This window comes from Chanos chanos, chromosome 16, assembly GCF_902362185.1.
Source record: "Chanos chanos chromosome 16, fChaCha1.1, whole genome shotgun sequence".
Taxonomy (NCBI): domain Eukaryota; kingdom Metazoa; phylum Chordata; class Actinopteri; order Gonorynchiformes; family Chanidae; genus Chanos; species Chanos chanos.
This window is the reverse complement of record NC_044510.1, coordinates 5210588-5231824: the sequence shown is the minus strand read 5'-3', so window position 1 is coordinate 5231824 and position 21237 is coordinate 5210588. Positions and strand designations below refer to the sequence as shown.

Genomic DNA, 21237 nt, shown 5'->3' with positions numbered 1-21237 from the left:
TTTTTTTTTTTTTTTTTTCATTTTTTTTTTTTTTCCCGAATCGATTATTTAAATAAACGACACAGAATTTCCGCTGTTTATGAAACAGCGAGTTCCATGATTTCTCTAAACCATGACAGACCCCCCAGCCATCCAGCTCAGAGTCCAGCTACTACGTCTCAGACTTATGACATCACAATCTGCAAGAAAGAGAAGAATGAGTGACATAAACGACAAGCATGCGGCACAAATGCAACAGACGCTAACGGACAGTGAGCCAACGAGCGCGGGAGAGGAGGGCCCCGCTGTGAGAAGCTAATGTGGCAACAGACACTGTAAGCGGATCAAACAGGCGGGCGTTTGTATTAGCTGTGAGTGATCTGCTGTTCCGCCGTCCTTGGCCAATCAGATTGCATAGCTCTCTGAATGTATGGCCTGGAGGCGGGGTGTATGACAAGAGAATGCGGTAAAAACAGATAGCAGATGTGAACTAGAGGGATGGAAAACGAAAATGTCTGAGACAATAAAATAAATAAATAAATAAATAAAGGAAAATTAACAGGTGACAGGCCACAACACTACTGCACCCACGTTCATGACTAGATTCACAAGACTACGAATATTTACATCAAACGGTTTTTGACGAGCTGGTAGCACACACAATGAGAGCAAAGGATAAGGAGTAACGGAGGGAGGGGGGGGAAAAAAAAAAAAAGGCAAGAAGGCATCAAGAGATGAGGTACGTCTGCGAGGAGGTCATCAAATCTCACCTGCTTGCTTTGAATGCTTTGAGCTTCTGCACAAAAAAAGACTCCAGAAACTCGGCACACTGATAGAAAGGCGAGTCGCTGGGGTTGTAGTAGCGGCAGTTGTCGAAGATTTTGGTCATGTCCGCCACAAACTCTGTCAGCTTGCTATAATACCGCTTCTGTAACCTGTCCTCCATCGTGGACAGGTCTGAACGACACAGACACACAGAGAAAGAGAGAGAGAGAGAGAGAGAGAGAGAGAGAGAGAGACAACGGAGTTATTTAACAAGTAACAGCAGCTCAAACACAAGCTGTGGAGAGTTTTTTTGTGTGTGAAAAAAGATCAAATGGGCCATTTAGGAGAGACTACAAGCCTGACTTAATGTAAAAAAAAAAAAAAAAGGGGAAGAGTGAGAGCAGAAGAAGACTGTTACCCATAGGTTCCTTAATAACGCCGTAATAGTCAGGAGCGTCTTCAGGGTCCACAGGTTCCAGAAACGGCCACGCCATTTTGTGGGCCTGAGAGGAGCACAGAGAACATAATTCAACAAAAACAAAAACAATCATCTGTCTAGAATAGTCGAGGTTTCATAACAACATGTTCTCCAATCCATGGATACTTTGGCTCCAGAAAAAAAAATAAAACATCACATAGGAGAGTAGGAGTGGGTGGTGATGTCATAGAAGAAGTTCCAGAACCTTCGACGAGGGCGAATAGAATATGAAGCCTCAGCCATATAACAGAATTAGAATGGGTCCTCCTGACTCATTATCCCCATAAAATCATTCCTGCCTACACGTTTGATTCAGCGAAATGAGAAAAGTCTGGGTTTTTTTGCGGTTTTGTTTTTCGATTACCTGTAAGGACCGGAGGATTCGTTTTAAGCCCTCGTAGTCCTTATCCGTGAGTGGCGTGAGGACGGTCATGGCGTCCTCCGTAGACTGACACTGTGGACAGACGTACTCATCGATATGAGTGGCTTCACTCTGTAAGATCCCCACACAACGCCCGTGGTACCAATTCTGGCATCGGTCACAGCCAATGTAGAACCTAAACGACACGGGACAGAGGAAAAATGCATAGATTAAATGGTTTCAGTCAAATCGTAATGGTTTTATGACCTAGAAATAATCTGTATTGTTCATTACGTCATCTTAGAAGCCAACCACTGATGTGACACTGTTAAAACTTCTACTTTTGGCAGAAAGACTATGAATATCCTTGGCAAGCTGAGTCTTCATGAGAAGCAGGCAGCTAAAAAAAAAAAAAGGAAGCCCATAATTTAAACAGCCCATAAATGCTAACGCAACCCGTGTAGTACGCGGCATAAAACCAAACGCCGAGGGGGGTTCTGCGTTACATTTGAAGGCATTAATCATATCGATGGCATTTACTGTGCTTCGTCGTAAGGTGTTCTGCAGATGCAGTAGAGTTCTTCCGTGTTGCCCTCCTGTGCCCGTTTGCAGTCGGCACAGATGTAGTCATCCATCTTCTTGGCGTCCTTCTCCGTGATGCCCACACACTCACCGTGGTACCAGTTAGAGCAGAGGTCACAACCAATGTAGAACCTGAGAGAAATAAAGATACATCTTTACTATTAAACCAGTCCCTATTAAATAATGAACTCCACATAATATAATTTAAATCGCAATAAAAGCTTGACTTCAGAAGTATATTTAAAAATGCAGTAAGTTGCTCTTGTTCGATGATCAAAAACTTGTTTTTTTTCATTCATTTTGACAAAGCACAAACAGTCGTTCTCTGACATGGAGTGAACATTTGAAACAGTTGCATGGCACCAAGTCTGCTCCATCAATGTCTCTAGATACAATGTGTGTGCAACTCAGAACCTAAAGCTCTAAGAGTCTGTCTATCTTTCTTCTTCTCCTTGTTTCTACAGTTATCTCCTTTTATCCTGGATTCCCTCCACCTCTCTGTTTTTATCTTGGTGCTTCATAGACGGGGTTGCTCTTACTTGGATTCGTCGTACGGTGTTTTACAAACACAGTACAGCTTCGTGTCCTTCTTGGTGTCCTTTGAGGTAGTGGAAATCATCTTCTTCTTCTTCACCTTGGTCGAGGAGGAGTCTTTGTCCTCGTCCCGTTTGCGTTTGTGAGAGGAGGAAGAGGGGGGGATGGCAGTGGAGGAAGAGGAGGGAGATGAAGAGGAGAGGCTGGCCGCATGGGCGCTGGCAGCCGCGGCGGCAGCTGCCTGGGAGGCGGCGGCCTGGGCTTTCTCTTTCTCCCTGCGTAGCTTACTCAGATCTCTCCTCAGCTCCTCCTGGGAAACACACACGGGACGGACAACAACCATTAACTCGTGCACGAAATACAGCAATACGGTTTCAGACGTTTGCTCCGTCCAGACTTGTTTCAGTGGAGAAACAACATTTCTCTCCTTTAAGCGGCAGAAGCCGACAGTTTATTACATTCCTTTACTCTAAATCTCTCTTTGAACCAACGACTCTGCTCTGCGTTCAAACAAGGTCAACTGCGCGACGGAATCAGTGAAAGTATTTCAAAATTGGGCTCCGACTGATAGATGGATCTGATTCGTCTCACGGATTCATCAGTGGCTCACCTGCACTTCCAGCTGCAGCTCTTTGTCCAGCAACGCTCTTTTCTTGAGAATCTCAGCTTTCAGCTGCTCTTTGTGTTTGTACAGCAGCGCCGAGAGCTTGGTGGCGTTCTGCTTGCTGCGTTTCTGCTCCACCGACTCCTCTCGTTTCCTCTTTTTCGCCGCCTGCTTCTCGTCCTTCTCGATCTTGTCCAAGATGAACTTCATCACTTGGTTGCACACGATCATCCTGCACAGAAACAGAACAGGTATGAAACATGTTCGTGAGCAAAGGTTTGGACCAGACACCAATGGTTCCTTCGGGCAGGTGTGACTTCCACAGTCACGCTTACTCTCCTCTTCTTCAACAGCAGTGACAGAAGGTCAGACACCTACATAGTGGAAGGTAAGTTTCATCACCTGTGATACTATACAGCTCATAATGTGTCGTGTAAACAGATGCAGTAAGAGGCTTCAGACACATGGGAAGAGGCAGCTTCTAAGAAATCACAGGTGACTGGGTCAAAGGAGAGTATAAGATTTTGTCAGCATTACTTTTTTAATACAAAAAATGTAACTGTCTCCCTATCAGGTCTGTGATATCAGGCTTTATTCAATGGTTTTCATCCTTTCAGTTTTTACGAACCCAGAGGACAGTCCTGCCTCTACTGCACTGATATGCACCGTGACTCTGACAGAATTCTGCTGATATGCACTCAGACATAATGACTGAATTCATGACTTTCATACTGATAATAGATGAAAAAAAAAAAAAAAAAGCATATCGTGTCCTGAACTCTGGGTCCCAAGCCCTGAAGTTTCAGTAGAGACTGAAGAACTGTAGTGTTGCCCTTACCGCTGGTTCTCTTCTCTTTCAGCTGGAGTCATGGACTTCTTCTGTTTTAAGTGTTCAATACTGGTGTTCTGTTTCATTACCACCTAAAACACCAACACATTCGGGTTGGACACAAAGCCAGAATTTGGCAATAACAATGCACTGACAGCCTTTCAGCTGGAGATATAACTACATAACTGTCTCTCTTCCATTTTGAGTTAAACAGACAAAGTCTGGGTTAAATTAGAAAAACTTTAGAATCCATTAAATCAATTTATTTACAGCATGTGAATGTGGATGGGGAGAATTATTCATCATCCAAAATGAATCGAAAGTGTTTTAAGAGCACCCGAAAGCACACACCTCTTGAATAAAATAACATACATGTCAAATATATACATATATTGGGCCCAAACCTGTTTCTGGAGCAGATCTCCGGGGCTGGTCGTTTGCTGGACCTGCTCACGTTTGACTTCGTATTGCTGACTCTTCTTCTGCTGCTGCTGTTGTTGTTGCTGCTCCCGCAGCTGCTGTATGCGTTGAAGCTGCTCCTGCACGTTAGCGCCTTGGATAGTCACCACGTTCTGGATCTGCGCGTGCGTCTGCATCTGCGCAGTTCCCTGCTGTTGCTGCTGCAGGGGCTGCGCCTGCGTTTGCTGGATCTGAAGGGGCAGCTGCAGTTTGATCTGTTGGGGGACCCCCGATACGGTGCCTCCTTGCTGAACCTGGGCCTGCAGCTGCGCAGCCACCTGATTCTGGATCTGCGTGAGAACCTGCTGCCCGACTGTTATCAGCTGCGGCTGCTGCAGCTGGATCTGCTGCGGTCTCAGCTGAGCCTGGACCTGTGTGACTGCGGCCTGGGACACTGGTAGTGCGCTGGGGACTTGAGATGAGGCGGGTGGGATTGTGGATACCTGCTGGACAGGTAGGGGCACGGTGGACTGGACTGTGGGGACTTGGATGGAGGGCAGTTGGGCTGATACATGGGGTTGGGCGCTGGTGGAGGCTGTGGCGGTAGCGGCAGTGAGTGGTGATGACACGGTGGAGGTTTGGATAGTTGGGGCCGTAGAAGGTACAGAGGGTGGAGCTGGTGCGAGAGGGGCCTGAGACACGATGGGAAGTTGGGGTTGCATTGTTGGCTGAGCTGCTGAGGAAGAAAGAGAAAACAGCTCTAATATGATACACACACACACTCACAAAAACACATAGGAGTGAGTCAAATACAGCCACTCCCCTTCACACAGAGCACATACTGCCACATTCCTGTTTTGTTTGTTGTGGGCGTGTAAAGCCTTTTGAGACTTTAAACAGTGATATTCGGCTCTAAATAAACTTGAAAACTTGAACTTGATCCCCCCCCCCCCCCCCCCCCCCCACTACAGACCAGTCCAATCCTTTTTATATGAGGTATTCAAATCTACTCTCTCACCTGGTATTGTGGGCGTAGTGGTTGTGGGAGCAGCAACAGTCGAGGCGGAGGCGGCAGAAGCGACGGTGGAAGTAACAGCGGCTGTTGAAGCCTGGGCACTAGCCGTGGACGCCGGGGCTGGCGCGGGGGCCATCGGCGTGAAGAGGAAACGCTGGACCTGCCCGTTGGGCATGGCGGCCTGCATCAGCTGCTGCCCGGGGCCAGGGATCACGGTCACGCCCTGAGGGATGACCTGAAGCTGACCTGTGGTCTGACCTTGTCCCTGAATCACCACCGTCAAACCCTGGTTCCCACCCTGGAGAAACAGAGAGGGACGAGAGAGAAAGAGAGAAAGAATGAAGAGATACGCGGAGAAGAAGAGAGGTAGAGTGACAGACAGGAAGGTAGGGAAACAGAGATGAAGGTAAGAAGAAAAGGAGGAGGAGGAGTGGGGGGTAAGAGACGGCATCTCACATAAAATGTAATGTAATGTAAATGTAATGTAATGTAAATGTAATGCTACAGTGCAGCAGAGTGGAGATGGAGACATTTAGACTATCTGCCTAGAGCTTTGGCAGATTAAGGAGGAGAGAACTGTATACTGAGATGCCAACCTTTTGTTTCTCCATCGAGTCTCCTGGCTGTTTCTGGTGTAAAAGTACAGGTTTCCAAAAAAAAAAAAAAAAAAAGGTTGCTGATGTTAGGACATGCAATGGTACAGCCAAAGCATACAAATGACGAATCCAGTTAAGAAATCCGGTTGAATTAATTGAGGAAAAATAAATTAAGAGACAGAAAGACAAGGACGACTCTGCAAGTGAGCAATGCAAGGTGTGTGTCATGTGAGGGCACAAAGTGAAAAACAGAACCCATGGCAGAAAACGCGACATCACAAAGTCACACACATCCACACAACTGCACTTATGTGAATAAAACAATACTAAAAACTTATCCAACACTTACACGCGCACACACATCCACACCCACAGTCAGAAAAACAAACTATCTATTCTAACCCAAATGACAAAACATAATGAAACTGGGGCCTGTCACATGGGTAATGGGGGCGTTGCTGACCTGTGCCCCTTGGGTGAGTTGTGTGAGCTGGGCCAGGGTCAGTTTGACCTGGCCCTGCTGAGGCCTTGGCGTCTGGGAGGTCTGGGGCTGCCCAGGAGTTGCTGCCCGTGGCGGGGTGCCCAACACCCTCTGCCCAGTGCCCGCCTGCACCCCGCCGGCACTGGAGACGGCCGTCGATACTGGCTGCCCACGGATAACCTGAGTGACAACCTGTGGAGCCTGACCTGGAGAGAGAAGATTCAGGAAACACGCATTAACCCATAAATATGAACACACTGGCACTCAACGCAGTCCATACATCAACAAATGGTCACAAAGGTAAGGATGGGTGCAATTCTGGTCTTCAGAAAAGAGCCTTTTTCAGCCGATAACAAAGACTTCTGTTAGAAACCTGGATGAGACATATCACAAAATGAAAATGAGGTATTCGAACATACAGCACTAATGGACACCATCAAGTTCACCATCTTAGCTGCCTAATGACCATGCGGTACTGTGGATGAAGCATGCAGGCACTGGCAGGCAAAGAGGAAAAGGGGAGGGACCTACTGGTAGGGAAAATACCTTGTTGCACCACCAGGGGTGTGCGGATGATGGTTTTGCCCAGAGTAGTGCTCTGCTGTAGGGGAGAGCGAATGACCGTCATCCCTGGTCGTAAAGTTCCAGTTGTGATGGCCTGCAACAGAAAGCAACGGAAGGACTTACTTCTAGCCATAAACTGTTACGTCAAAAAATGTTTTGCCGCTTGTGAATGGAAATTCAATGCGTGCACTGTAGAGCAGGCAGAGAGCCAAACTGATACAGGACTACACTTCAGGTCAGTGGTCCATAATGTCAAACAATGTGTTGTTAAGTTTGTCAGTATTAGTCTTTCAGGCCTTTCAAAGGCATAGAGTTATCTATTAACAGAGAGACAACTATTAGTGTTAGTATGCAATACAATGTTCAATGTACATTTTTGAAGAACAAGGTGTTGTGGGAAAGTTTTTGCTACTTACCTGTTGGGTGGAGGTTGTGTTGTTAGGGCGGATGCTGATGGTGCCAGAGCGAGGCTGGAATGAGGCGAAGGATTGTGCACTTCCCGCTGTGCTGGATGGAATGATTCCCAGAACTTTCTGCTGCACCTGCACCACACCTGTGTACCATTAAAAAACAAAAAAAAAAAAACACACACACCACATCGTTCAAGATCAACCTCACACACCGCCCTGTAGACAAACCTCCTGCCTTGAAGATATTTTGTCTCTGTTTGGCAATACAAAGATTTTATGATGGTGGCATGATTCATTAAACATCCCCCTCCCTCCCAAAAATGTCATTCTATATCTTGAGGTGCAAGATTGGAAGATGCACAACAAGAATTTTGCGGTAACATGATTTGTGTTTAGCTTACATCTATAGCCTAAAATCATTACCAAATTCACCAGAACGGCATTGCTCTATCAATTCAAATTCAATGGTGTATGTACTCATCATACAAGGAAAATGAGACAAGAGTAAAGGGGAGAGACAAAGAAAGACTCCTGGGGGGAAAAGGAAATCAGAAGAAAAACAAAGAAATTAGGCTCTTAGGGACTAGTAAGCAACCACAGTGCGACTCAGCTCCAGGTTGTCTGTACTCTAACTCCGTCATCTAACCAACAAATAGTTGGACTTAAAACAAAAACAAGCAGAGAAAACCCAAACTCGTGCTCTTTCTCAGACTGATCTCATCATGCGTCTGTTGAGTGCGGGCAGGCCTAGCTACCACGTGCATACCAGCGACGACAGACACCTGCCGTACCTCCTTGAGTGGTTGGCACATTCACAGTGACAATCTTGCTGTTGGCGGGTAGCGGCAGTTTGGCGGTGAGAACCTTGCCGGCCATCGACCCCCCCGGGGCGGCAGCGATCTGGAACGTTTGCCCAGACGTAGTGATGCTGCTCGCCACCGTGGTAACAGAGCCAGTGGAGACTGCAAGATACATGTGAGCCGAGGTCACAGGGCTGCCATAACAGGCAGGCAGGGTCTATGGCAGTGGTGCCCAATGTAATCCAATTGGATCACTGGATACCAGTCACGAACCAATCAGATCCTCAAGAAGAAGCTCTGACTGAAGTTGAAATATATAGCTGACCTTCAAATACAATTTTCTTTGACAATGCCTTATTTATTTTGGGGGGGTTTTTTCTGCCATTTAAAGGTTGTTGAGAAGAAAGAGTGGGCACCACTGACTTAAGACAAAGCATCATGGCCCGAAGAGGAAAAAACAAAACAAAAACAAAGACAAAGACAAAAAGCGTTTGACTGCATGTCATGCCACTATGTACATGTCCATGCCCAGTGCAGTTTTGGACAAAATGAAGGCCTTTGAGGCAAAAACAATCACAGATTAGGAAGAAAAACAGCCACAAAAAGGAAGCAAAAGGGAAAGATTCCAATGAATCTTTTTAGCGAACAATGAAACACAACAGGACACAAAAGAAAAAAGAAAAAGACATGACACTTGACAAGGTCAAAGGACAAATAAGCATGCACAATTTTCAAAACACTAACCTGAGCTGCTCTGCCCTTGCTTGACCCAGGAAGCAAATGTCTGCTGGAAGTTCTTGTTTTGCTGGAATGTCACAGGGCTGCCCATCTTGGTGGCCAGCACCACTTTTGTCCCAGGGGTGACCTGGCCCGACAGGGAGCCGACCACAACTTTCCCCGTGGAGACAGGGGTGCTGGTCAGGGTCGTGGAGGTGGTGGTGTTGGCCCCTGTTTTCTGCTGTTCCAACCGTTTCTGCAACACAATCATTAAGCTGCTCAGACAGCTTCACTCAAATGACAGTAAAAAGAAAAAATCAGTGATACAAATGGCAATATCTACCACAGTCAGTTCCAACTAATTTCACCCATTAGTTCATGTTCTGACTGCCATAAGAAAATCAAACCACACTAACAGCCATGGTGTCAGTTAAAACAAGTGAAGTACTGAAGTACTGAAATCTGAGATAAACGCGACAACCCCAATCTAAGGCCCATTGGAAAAGTGCCTCAATTACACCTATATCAGTTTTAGCCCACCAACGATTTGAGGGGGGGACTTCCCAAATAACAGGTGGAAACCATCTGATTTTCCCACCTGCTGGGCAGCCAATCTCTGGTGCTTCAGCTGAGCTTCCAATTGGGCCTTGCACTCCTCTGCTTTCTTCTGTATACTAACCTTAGCAGGATCTGCTGATTGTGTCTTTTCCCTCTCAATCCTTCAAAAGCAACAACAAAAAGAAGTTAACAAACCAGATGAGCTTGGTGGAGACTATGATGGTGGACACTGATCATAAATCCACTCAACCAAAAGTTACAACTTAAAGGTTAGAGATCCTTCAGTGAACCAGAGGTCACTTCACTGACAATCACATCAACATTCGCTTAACTTGTTGTTCTCTGCCCATACACATGTTTCACATGCACCAATTTGTGAGGGAACAAAAAAAAGTTGCTCAAGACCGGAACAGTTTATGACTTTTGTCCAAACCTCACCTGATTCCACAGGGATAAAAAACATCGATAGAGCACTTCTGAAGTTGCTGATCATCACATATTTTTACAGGCGAGCTTTATTTCATTGTTCATTTACTGGATAAACTGACGCCCCTTTCAGCTGTCTCACCTTTCTGTGAAGGCCTTGATCTCCCATAGCTCCAGTTCCTCTTCAGGCACCCAGGTCTCGATCACTACCGGCCCGGTCTGCTTTGCTGGTTCTGGCTTTTTAGGCCTCAGAGCGCTAGAGCGCAGACCTTTCCTCTGGGGAGTTGGAGTCTCTGCGTGAGGCAAAAACAAAAAAAATAAAATGAAATAACATAAAACAATGAGTTACCATCGCAAAGGATAATCATCCCAATGTTAACTTGATCTGAGGCAAATCCCTGAACAACAATCTCCTTTACTCGATGGGGTCTCTACCTTTGGGAGTATCAGGAACACCGAGGGGGCAGATGATTTTCCTGATACAATATTCCGAACGAATGCCATAGGGACCCACATCTCGGCGCTTGATGATCTCCGTCGTGGTGATGTCTGTGTCCGACGTTTCTAAGATTCACAAGACGGCATTAATGCTTGTTGGTGGACTGGCAGGAAGACACTCTTACTGTAACCACCAGCACTGATGGACAACACAGACCATCTCTATACTTACCTGTGCGAGTAGTCCCTACAGCTGGAGAGGGCTTCACAGCCATGTCATCCCATCTGAGGCATGCCCAGAGCAGTCGCAGCATCAAACTGACCCCAGCTAGAGACTTTACCGTCTGGAGTCGGTACCTGTATCACAGAGTGCTGTTTATTAGCAAATTACTTCCCAGGCAACTGGAATCACAGCTAAAAAACACTTAACAGCTCCTAAACCATAGGGCCGGTTTTACAGATAGCAGACCTGGCATTGTGACTCTGGGTAAGAGCAAAAGGTAAATCTGGAGGAATGAAATCCACTTAATGATATTAGCACATGCGCAAAGATAATCTGATACTTCAGCATCCGAGGTGGGTGATACAACTTTGTTTTCAACGCATTTTCCACATTCTGCATTTTGCTGACAGTTTGCAAAACACAATCTTTAGTTCAAGGTGAGGCATTTGAGTCCAAACCAGCTCCAAACACCTGGCTGCAAGGACGGCCAGTGTTTAACAACAAATGATTTGCTAACTCCACTTGCACTCTCAATTCGTGTTCAATAATTTTTGCTTAGACAAATTCCTGTGTGACTGAATTGCTAAATTAGCCATTAAAGCTAATTAGTAACTACTTTAAGTTTAAGTACTTTATTGGTCACACACTAGGAGCAGTGAGTGGTGTGATTCATCCTGTGCACACACTAGGAGCCATGAGCACACGCACACTAGGAGCCGTGAGCACACACACACTAGGAGCCGTGAGCACACACACACTAGGAGCCGTGAGCACACACACACTAGGAGCAGTGAGCACACACACACTAGGAGCAGTGAGCACACACACACTAGGAGCAGTGAGCACACACACACTAGGAGCAGTGAGCACACACACTCCACGCCCAGGGGCCAACTCAAAGGCACTGAAAGGAGGATTAACCCTAACATACATGTCTTTTGATAGCGGGAGGAAACCGGAGCATGCAGGAGAAACCCATGCAAGCTCCATGCAGAAAGGACCTGGGACAACCGAGATTCGAACCTAGGACCTTCCTGCTACAGGCAACAGTGCTAACCACCGAGCCGTGCTGTCAGAAGTGAGATTCAAACCAACGCGTCCAGGGGAGACTACAGCCTGAATACAGCGCCTTAGGCCAACCTGACACTACTTGCTTAACAGATGAAGTTCTTAGTTTAACATGTGTTTGTCTGAGCGCCTGAGACAGATACGCAGCATGTGTTCATCCAGATCTCAGGAGTTCCCAGTTTTTTTTTTCCCCCAGAAACTCAAATTTGTTTCATGTTTAGGCCTCTTTTGAAGCACGTCTTGTCACAGGTTTTAGAATAAATAAACCACAGGCTAAAGAGTTCACTATACTCTGAAATCTGCTATATCAAATATGTATTTATATGTCAAAGCAATCACAGAATGCTTGGAAACAGGAATACAAAGGTGTTTAAAAGGTGGCCTTTATATTGTCCTGTCCTACCAAGATCTTTGGAAAACGCAGTTTAAATCAAACGCTTTTTCTTGACCCACAAAGACAGCGCACATCTTAAAACACATTTTGTCTGTAATGTTAATTCCACAATTAAAGAATAGAAAGCACAAAGAAAAAAAAAAATCTGAAAAGATCTGAAAACACCTGAAAACAAACGGCAACAAAACACAAACCTCCACGTTATGCTGAAAGTGGGTCTTGGGGAAGGATAGGGCCAAATGTCCGGGGCAGGCTTGGCATTGTAGTTAAAAATGGGCACTTCACGGATGCCACCTTTCCTGGCAAGCTTCTTGAGCTCATCATTGGGCAGGACGAAGATACTCTTCTTGCTGCTCTTAGTGACAAACTTCCTGTAGGATGGTAACGCTGTTCCAGAGCGCGATTTCTTGGTCCGGGAAAACCTGAGCAGACGGACCCTGTCTCTAGTGGAATACTCCTTACTTGCTGTCATAGAGGTGACTGAGGAGCCCGAGGGACCGGATTTAGAGTCTGTTAACGTTGTTGTGACAACGGTTTTGGTCTCCGCTGTGACAGCGGCACCCAGGACTGAGTTGCAAACCTTGGTAACCGTGGTGGTGGTGGTCGTCGTCTTGGTTACTGTAGAGACAGCACTGCTGGTCTCCATGTTAGGTACTGACGACGTACCTCCGGTGCTGCTGGATGCATTGTTTTCTGCGATCTGCATCGTTCGTGACTCTGTAGACACAGTTGTAGTTGTGGTAGCGGTAGAGGTGATCTGGGTGACGATGGTCTTTTGCCCACAACTGCTGGTGCTGCTACTACTGTTATCTGCCATGTCACTACTGAGGCTAGACTCTTCCACAGAGGGGACAGGTGAAGGGATGAGTTTTTTGGGTTTGACCTCATCGGTTTCTGCTGAATCCACCTTTGTGCTGTTGAGTGTTTCAGACATTAAAGGGGGTTCAGAGGGAGAAGAGTTCCTCATAGAGTCCTTTGTTTCTTCTGTGTTATTCTCCAGCCTGGGTATTTTCTGCGGTGGTAAATCCTCAGGTTCTGACATTGTGATCCTTTGTTCTCCATCAGGAACAGCAAGAGGGGCTGTGGTGTTGGTCTTCTCCCTCAGACCTTCCTGGGAGAGATCGCCATTCATGAATGACTTCACTGTCTCCTTTGGCGGGAGAGCTTTTATTTCACTCCCTACACTCTGAGGAAGCTCCTTTGTGTTAACGTGACCGCTCAGATCAAGGTGAGGAGAGTCTGAAGAATCATCTTTCCCATTCACTTGAACTGCTCTGTCTTTTTCCACCTTCCCACCTCCTGTATAATTATCCACTTCCATGTTGTTGTCAACTATGGATCCCTCTTCACATCCATGTACCCTGCCATTCTCTCCAAAATTTGTGATCGACGAGTTGTTCTCAAGAGAGGGTTTCTTCTCTGTATCCCCAGGTTTGGGAGACACTCCCTCAGTGAGGGATTTCTCTGGCCTACCATCGAGATCGAGACCTTTCTGAGAACCCCCATTGAGCTCAGTTTCTGGGTTACCATTGCCCTGGTCATTGCTACCATGGCAACTGGTGGCACTGGGGTCTGACCCAGTCCCAGGCTTCTGCTGTTGAAACTCAGGACTAGAACCAGCTGACTGAGTGTTAGTACTGACACCTGATTTGACATCCACACTATCCTTGTCTCCTGAAGTTTTGGTCTTAATCTGCTCTTCCTCTTGGTCAAACCCCAGCCTTTGGACCACAGGATCTTTTTCCTGCAATGCCGAGTCTACAGCCCTTTCTTGTTCCTTCTTGTCCTGTGTGGTTACGGAGCCCTCTGCATTAGCAACCCTGGAAGCTTCAGCAGTTGCTCCTTCACTTTTGACCTTGGTATCATTCGAGCCTCCTGTCGTCTTTTCGGGGCCTTCATTTATCTGGTTGCAGGAAGCTTTGGTGACCGCACCCTGCTTGAGACATTCCAGCCTCTGTTTCTCCTCCAGGGTGAACTGCTTCACCCGTCGCTCCAACAGTCCGTCAAGCTTAGATGCCTTCACTTTCTTCTTGTAGGCTGTGCGTAGCAGGAAGCCCTCGCTTACATTCACTACATCGTAGTTAAAGGGTCGTTGAGACTGCTGCCCTGCAGCAATGACCTTGGGCTCCTCATTCTGGACAAGCTCCGTCTTAACAGACTCTTCGTTTATGGGCGGTGTGCCAGAAGTGCTTAAGTTACCTTAAAAAGAAGGAACAAACGAATGTTGGTTAAGCTAGCCTGATGGTTCAGATCAGTAGTTCGAGTAAATGATCTGCCACTACACAGCAGTTTAAGTATGATGCCTACAATTGTATTAGCACATTGAGAGAAAAGAGGTCATGAATTTTGTGTGGAAGTACCATTTTCTTCACCGGGAGAGGAGCGTGGTGCGCTAGAGTCGACATCCATCCCCTCAGATGTGCTGCTGTTGACGTGGTTATCATTCTTCTCTTCTGTTCCTTCATCCTTCCCTTCCTCCACATCCATTTTTTCTTCCTGCCTTGTTTCGTCTCCCTTCTCCTTTGACATCTGCTCATCTGTAGAAACTATTTCTGTGGAGGATTCAGTGGGGGAAGAGCTTTGGTCCTTGTCTTTTTCATCTGCATTTTTGGTGGGATCTTCACTTTCCTTTGTTTCCTTGAATTCCACGTCTGTTTTTACAAAGTGTTCCTCCTTCTTCTTACAGGAAGCCTGGTTTTCCTTTTCAGCTTTAGCTGCTAAAAAAAGAAATGCAAATGTAATTATATTAATCTTTCTGTATGACACATTAAGCTGCATTAACAGATAATGAAAATGATAATTTTGGCTGATACAGTAGAGTGGAAAAATACATACCCTCAAGTGCTTTGCGATAGTTGACGTTGGTGTTTCCAGGTAGTCTGGGGACAAATCGGTGGACATGCGTCTTACTGACCCAGCTCCAGCCTCCGTAACCTGTTACCCTGTACTCTTCACCTTTTTGTTTCCAGACCTAGAACACATAAAAAGACCACTACACGTCACCAAAAAAAAAAAGATGATAACCATCTACTGGTAAGGCATGCAATCTGTTTACAAGAGCTTGACATTCATACTCATTGGAATTCGGAGAATTTGACTAAACTGATAAGTCAAAAAAAGAAAAAAAAAATGCACAGTGAGAAATTACACAGAAATAGTACAACCAAACAATTATGGAGCATGGATCAAAGCGTCTTCTGCTACATTTTCTTTACTATCCCAGTTTTTACATTTGCCTCATATGTTGCGGCTAAATCACATCGCTTTGGAAAGCAACCCAAACAACTAGCAAGACACCAACTGGTGGCCACTGAGCCATCATATGAAGAAACTCATTTTGCCATAAATTTTCCACCATCATAATTAGGGAGGAGAAAACACATATCAGAATTGTTCACCATGTCAGGATCTGAGGATGAGCAGCCAAAGTATTGCTGACAAGTATGTGTTTAAAAGGTTGAGTTCCAGGATCTAAGTCAGGGGTGCACAACTCTGGATCTAGTATCTAACCTCCAATCTTGTTTCTATCAAGCACTACATGCCTATGATTTGCTGAGGAATGTGAACAACTATTCTGCATCTAACTTGTGCACCAACCTGTAAATTTGTGCAAAGGGTCAAAAAAGCAACAGAAGTCCGTAAGAACTGCGCTTAAACAAAACATCCCGGCTTTAAACATTTAGTCAGGTTATTAGTTGATCTTTAGCGGAGAAAACAAGGAGGGAAAAGACGATTCCGGTTCGCTGCAGTTGATGTGAATCTTGGTTTTCACTACAGGATTTCAGGCATTTGAATGTCAGCATGCAGTGACTCACTAACCTGGTGTTTGATGGGAAAAGTGTACTTCACCCACGTCGCTTGTTGCATAATCTCTTCATCTTCCAACTTTTTTTCTCTCTTTTTCACCTTCTCTTTCTCCTCTCTCTCAATGGAGGTCATTCGATGCAGCCTGAGGCAATCATAGCAGAGGGAGAGAGAGAGAGAGAGAGATAGAGAGAGAGAGAGAGAGAGAGAGAGAGGGAGGGAAAGAGATATAAAAGCAAACTTGGGATAAAAACAGCAAGGTGACATTTTGGCTCGTTTAGTCAGCTGATGTGTGGTGTAGTTCATTAGGTTTTTTAGGGGGAAAATACACCCTACACAAGCAACCAAGGGCTAAGAGCTAAGCAATCTGCAAAATGTATTACATCCTGCACTGACAGATGTACAAGCACTTGTCTGTTGTGCATAGTGCTAAAATATGCTTTATCACCAACCTTGTGTGGCCCAGGGAATCTTTCCACACGGGTAGCATGACAACAGGTTTGATAGCACACTCCATTATGGCCAAGGCCAAAGCGAACTCCCGCGCTTTGCTGCACATCTGCACAGCCTTGATCCAGTTTGACCTGTGGAGTCAAACAAATCGTGAAAAACCTGGAACGGCTGCTGCAATTCTCCCCATGAAAAGCTGTCACTGCACAATGCACTTTACTCAAAACACCACATTTCGTTTTTATAGCTAAACAAAATGTGAAACAAAAGTGCTTCAGCTATGGCAAATAACAGTGACAGTTGGTGTCCTGAAATCTTATGTGATTCCATTACCTGCCTAATCATACAGAGGCTACTCTTAGCCATTTCTCTTAAAACCGTAACCTGATCTATTCTTAACTCTACCATTAACCTCCCCTCACACAAAATATTACCCTACCTATGGGAGGCCCAGTTGGGGTGCAGGAAGGGGGCGGGAACATTGTTCTCCAGCTGGATGATTGACAGCCTGAGCGTAGACACGGTCAGTGCCTTTGAGCCATGCATGGAGCCGTTCCATTTGAAGTCGCCAGCGGGGGTCAAGCATAACTTGTGTGAGAGGTGCCGCCGCTTGTCGTGGTCCTCGCGGTGCTGGTGCTTGTTCAGGGCCAGAGTGTTGGTGCTGTACTGGTTTTGGTACACCCGGTACTTGCCCTCTTGGCCCAGTTTGAAAAAGGTGCTGTGGTTCCCCTTGATGGCCAAATCTTTCTTGCCAGAAAGCAAAGAGGCCAGGGGAGGGGTCTGGAGAAAGATTTACAAAAGTGAGTCCCATGTTACGCATGGAAGAAATCAGAGTCAATACAAATCCAGCAAAACCCTCTAGATTAATATAATAAATAAATATGATATAACCACATTCTTGAAAAGCATTCATAAAATGGTTGGACTAACCTCTTTAAGCGCTTTGCTGCCATCCTGAGAATTGCTATCTTGCTGACTCTTGCGTTGGCTCAGCTTGCTTTCTGGGTTGCGTAGCCGGGTCACCATCCTTGTGGCAGATCCCGTCTTAGCTGTTGGTAACGAACTGTCCCCGTTTGTCTGTTCCTTACCTTCACCTGTCAATCACCGAGCAACCCACAAACACATACACAGACACATTCTAGGTAAGCAGACAAGCTAGGAGAGTGAACAGTGAGGTATCAGCATGGCTGTGGGCTCTCTGTGGTTCACTGGCTCATGCTTGGTGTTCAAAAAAGATATGTATGCAGGCTAAATTTGTGCATTTCACACACTTAGTGTACACCGGCAATGTGACTTTCAAGACAACACCTAACTGCTCCTAGGAGCTGTTACTTAGTCCCATAATGGACCTGATAATTTCCTGAATTATCTGTGAATAGGGCAAAATCATTTCCTGACTCTTTGCAAGTGCAAGTGTAAGTGTGTGTATGTGTGTGTGTGTGAGACACAGATGTACCAGTGTCATCCTGGCTGGTAATGGAGGACTGGGAGGACCTGTCTGCCAGATCGGGCTCCTCAGGGGCCCTGAGCCCCTCTGAGGTGGATATGTGGCTGCTGCAGCTGTTCTCATCAGCAGTCTGGGGAGGATGGGTTACTAACGACGACGGTTCTCCATCACCATGGGAACCAGCCTCTGAACTTTTACCTGAGAGAGGGGAACACACTGACATTTAGAAGCTGATCCACATCTACGATTACTATGTCGTCTTCGGAGCGATGCTGATGATATTCAATTAAATGCACCGCAGCATAAAAACAACATGTCACAAAAGTCTCAGCTGAAGACAACACAGTTACACAGTCACAGCAGAGAGTGCAACATAGAAGAGAAGAATGCATCATCACACCGCAGCAAAAGAGCACCTCTTCCCAGTAGAACAGCTAGCAAGAAGGAGAATTTCTATTTTAGCTGACACCGAACATGGCACAAATCCATTACGTCTCTGAGGATGCTTTTGTTCAGCAGAAGTATCTAGGGAGGAGTTGACACTTGCCTGTGCCAACTAAAGCTCTTTGTGTCTTTACAGTGAATAGTGGGGGCTCTGTTTGCAGTGGGATTGGGGTAGGGGAAAAAAAAAAAGAAAAAAAAAAAGAAGAAAAATAGCCTAACAGATTTCAGAACAACAACCACTGCCAGATATGCACTAGCCATGGCTTACTATGAGAGTGAGCTTTCACAAATTCAGAGAAGAAAGAAGACCAATGCCATGAAGCAGGATGAAAACACCACAACAAATAAAGCAGAAGTAGAGCAGGCAGACTCCATAAGAGAAAAAAAAAAAAAAAGACAGGGTTCATATTCATCCCTAGTTGTCTGACATTCCAGGGTTTGGAAAGATGGAGAGATTTGGGAAACTGGCACAGGATCTTACAAACACACCATGCTTCTCTTCTTGATCGTTAAGAATTTAATGATCAAGCAACGGGTGCAGCGAAAAGCAGTGGATCAGCCGGAATGTAAAGAATAATATGCAACCACCAACCAACTCGGTAAGCTTTCAGCAGCTTTGGCTTAAAAACATCACACAGGCTAAAAGCTGTGGTTTTGTGTCTACAAGTTTGGAAAACGAGACAGCGTAAGGGTATTGAATGATTGGGGAAGAACAGGATGGGCAGATGAAGGTGGAAGCTGATGCGCAAAGTCACAACAGGTTCACAACGCAGTCAAGGGGACACGTGCACAGCCGGTCACCTGTACCTGCCCACTCCTTCTCAACCTCGACGCTGGTCGTCGCCTCCTCCCCAGGCTCCTCTCCTTTGGAGGAGGCAGTGTTAGCACCCCCTGCGGAGTTCTCAGGTTCAGTTTTAAGCTGGCTGCAATCTGGGGCTGGAGAGTCAGCCTTCAGAGGATCTGAGATGCTGCTGCTGTTGGCCTCCTCACCAGCAGGGGGGGCTTCATCTGCGACAGGACGCAGCATACAGACAGAGCTACTTTAAAAGCCGCAAGACCAAGCCAGCCACAGAGACCAAACCAACCGCCCAGACCAAGTACGAGCATTCTTCAGGCCACAGGTGAGGATTCCATACCAGTGGCCATACATTTTCAGACAATTTGTTAACAGTTTGCAAACTACACAAGATACTTTGGGCATAGCACACCGTAGAAGCAGGGAAACATTTTTCACATTTGCTCACTGAAAAAATTACAACTATTGGCACTCATCTGTTCTGAATTCTTCACAGGTGTTTCAGGTGAAGGAAAAAAAAATGCATACAGACACTATATACAGATAATAAATTTAACTGAACTGACCCTGTTTACACAGGCCAGAAGAGGGCGCTCTCTCACCATTAGCTGTTTGCTTGCTTGTGGCGTTTCCGTCACCTGCTTCTCCATTCCCATCAATCTCTGGAGAGAACGACTCCCCTGTAGGAGCCTTTTCAGACTCGTTGACCTCTGACCCCTGCTTGGCTTTATCGACCTCCTCCACCTCCCTCTTCTTGACCTCATCCAGTTCCATCTCCTGCTTGGCCTTCAGCCTCTCTAGGATATCGTCTGCAGGAAAAGACAACAGAACAAACCCAAAGTGAACAGTCCATCTATCGGTGACCACTCGCTGAGCTTGTGTGGAATGGCATGCAAAAAGCAATAACTGTAAAATGTCCCTCTATTCGCTCCACTCTTGACACAAAAATGAATAAACTGAACGATATTCAGCGAAACTAAAAGCAACAAAACACATTCCAAGCTATTGTACGTTCCTATGTTGCTATAGGTTACTCTCTGTTCTACACTGTCTCTCAAGATTATGTACGATTTTTAATGCTTAAGCCTGTTAAAAACGTTTAAAGGGTACAGCATAGCAAAAAAAAAAACACATGTAATTTGCATTCTGGAGGCCAAGCGTATTACAGCTGGACTCCAACTGGCCCTGAGGCCTAAATGTTGCTTTGTTTGGGGGAAGTTAGTTAGCATGTAGAGGGCACACTGGAACAGAACTCATGAAACGGACACACACAGCCATCTCCGTAAACCCTTAGCCAAACTTTTTCAAATTCACAATGCATAGATAAGAAAGCAAACATGAGGCATGGTTTCAGTTCTGAGATGGAAAATAGAGAGCAAAATAGTCAACAGGCAACAGAATCTATTAAGAGACACCGGGTTTTCCCATAATGATTCTCACTCAGAAAGAGAATTTTGATTCAAAGAGTGTCTTGAGTAATGTGTTTCATAAAATCTGTTCCAAAAAACAGGCCAAGTCCCTTGTTACCCTGTTAAGCTTGAATGAAAAAAAACAACAACAATAACAACAAAAAAACATTCACAACTGTACTGCAACAGCATCTTAACTCTGCTTAGCAAATATACCTTTCATAATACCTTGTCAAAAACAGGTCCACATCAACTAATGCACTGCAGTGGTATAGAGGAAGAATGGGGTGGGGTTTTGCAGATGAGACCCATCCTCCACCCACCACTTTTCATGGCATTTTGTGCTGAAGGACAGACACTAATTTAAAACAGAGCCTCAGTAGAGAGCGTAACCCTACATCACTCCCATTTTAAACTAAAGTGAAAAGTACGGCGAGTTAGTGGAGAGCAGTGATACAGTTGAAGCCACAACTGTTCATTAGGGAACATCCTGCAAGACTTTTATCTTTCTATGCCCTGAGGACCAACAAGGACACTATGTGAGAGTCAAACTGTCTCGGTTAGAAGACAGATGGAGCAAGTGTGTTGTCCAAAACAGAGTTAATATGAAATGCCAGGTTCTTTGAATTGGATCAAAAAAGGACCTGGGGGGAAAAACACATCATA

The 21237-nt window shown here is 45.7% G+C and overlaps 1 protein-coding gene across 1 annotated transcript in view; it reads right to left on the bottom strand.

Annotated features, from left to right (window-relative positions):
- Positions 1-21237, bottom strand: part of bptf (bromodomain PHD finger transcription factor) — a 30317-nt gene that overhangs the window by 1529 nt on the left and 7551 nt on the right. The window contains exons 4-31 of the mRNA XM_030793475.1: positions 19765-19971; positions 19174-19374; positions 17932-18120; positions 17406-17569; positions 16915-17255; positions 16478-16609; positions 16041-16170; positions 15057-15192; positions 14582-14938; positions 12416-14420; positions 10769-10893; positions 10534-10662; positions 10241-10391; positions 9713-9833; positions 9142-9370; positions 8389-8559; positions 7604-7740; positions 7155-7281; positions 6606-6829; positions 5550-5844; positions 4537-5267; positions 4142-4224; positions 3310-3535; positions 2705-3009; positions 2124-2297; positions 1587-1779; positions 1163-1247; positions 750-936 (exon numbers count right to left, since the gene is read on the bottom strand). Coding sequence (XP_030649335.1) covers positions 750-936; positions 1163-1247; positions 1587-1779; positions 2124-2297; positions 2705-3009; positions 3310-3535; positions 4142-4224; positions 4537-5267; positions 5550-5844; positions 6606-6829; positions 7155-7281; positions 7604-7740; positions 8389-8559; positions 9142-9370; positions 9713-9833; positions 10241-10391; positions 10534-10662; positions 10769-10893; positions 12416-14420; positions 14582-14938; positions 15057-15192; positions 16041-16170; positions 16478-16609; positions 16915-17255; positions 17406-17569; positions 17932-18120; positions 19174-19374; positions 19765-19971 — 7555 coding nt within the window. The remainder of the gene's footprint in view (positions 1-749; positions 937-1162; positions 1248-1586; positions 1780-2123; positions 2298-2704; positions 3010-3309; positions 3536-4141; positions 4225-4536; positions 5268-5549; positions 5845-6605; positions 6830-7154; positions 7282-7603; positions 7741-8388; positions 8560-9141; positions 9371-9712; positions 9834-10240; positions 10392-10533; positions 10663-10768; positions 10894-12415; positions 14421-14581; positions 14939-15056; positions 15193-16040; positions 16171-16477; positions 16610-16914; positions 17256-17405; positions 17570-17931; positions 18121-19173; positions 19375-19764; positions 19972-21237) is intronic.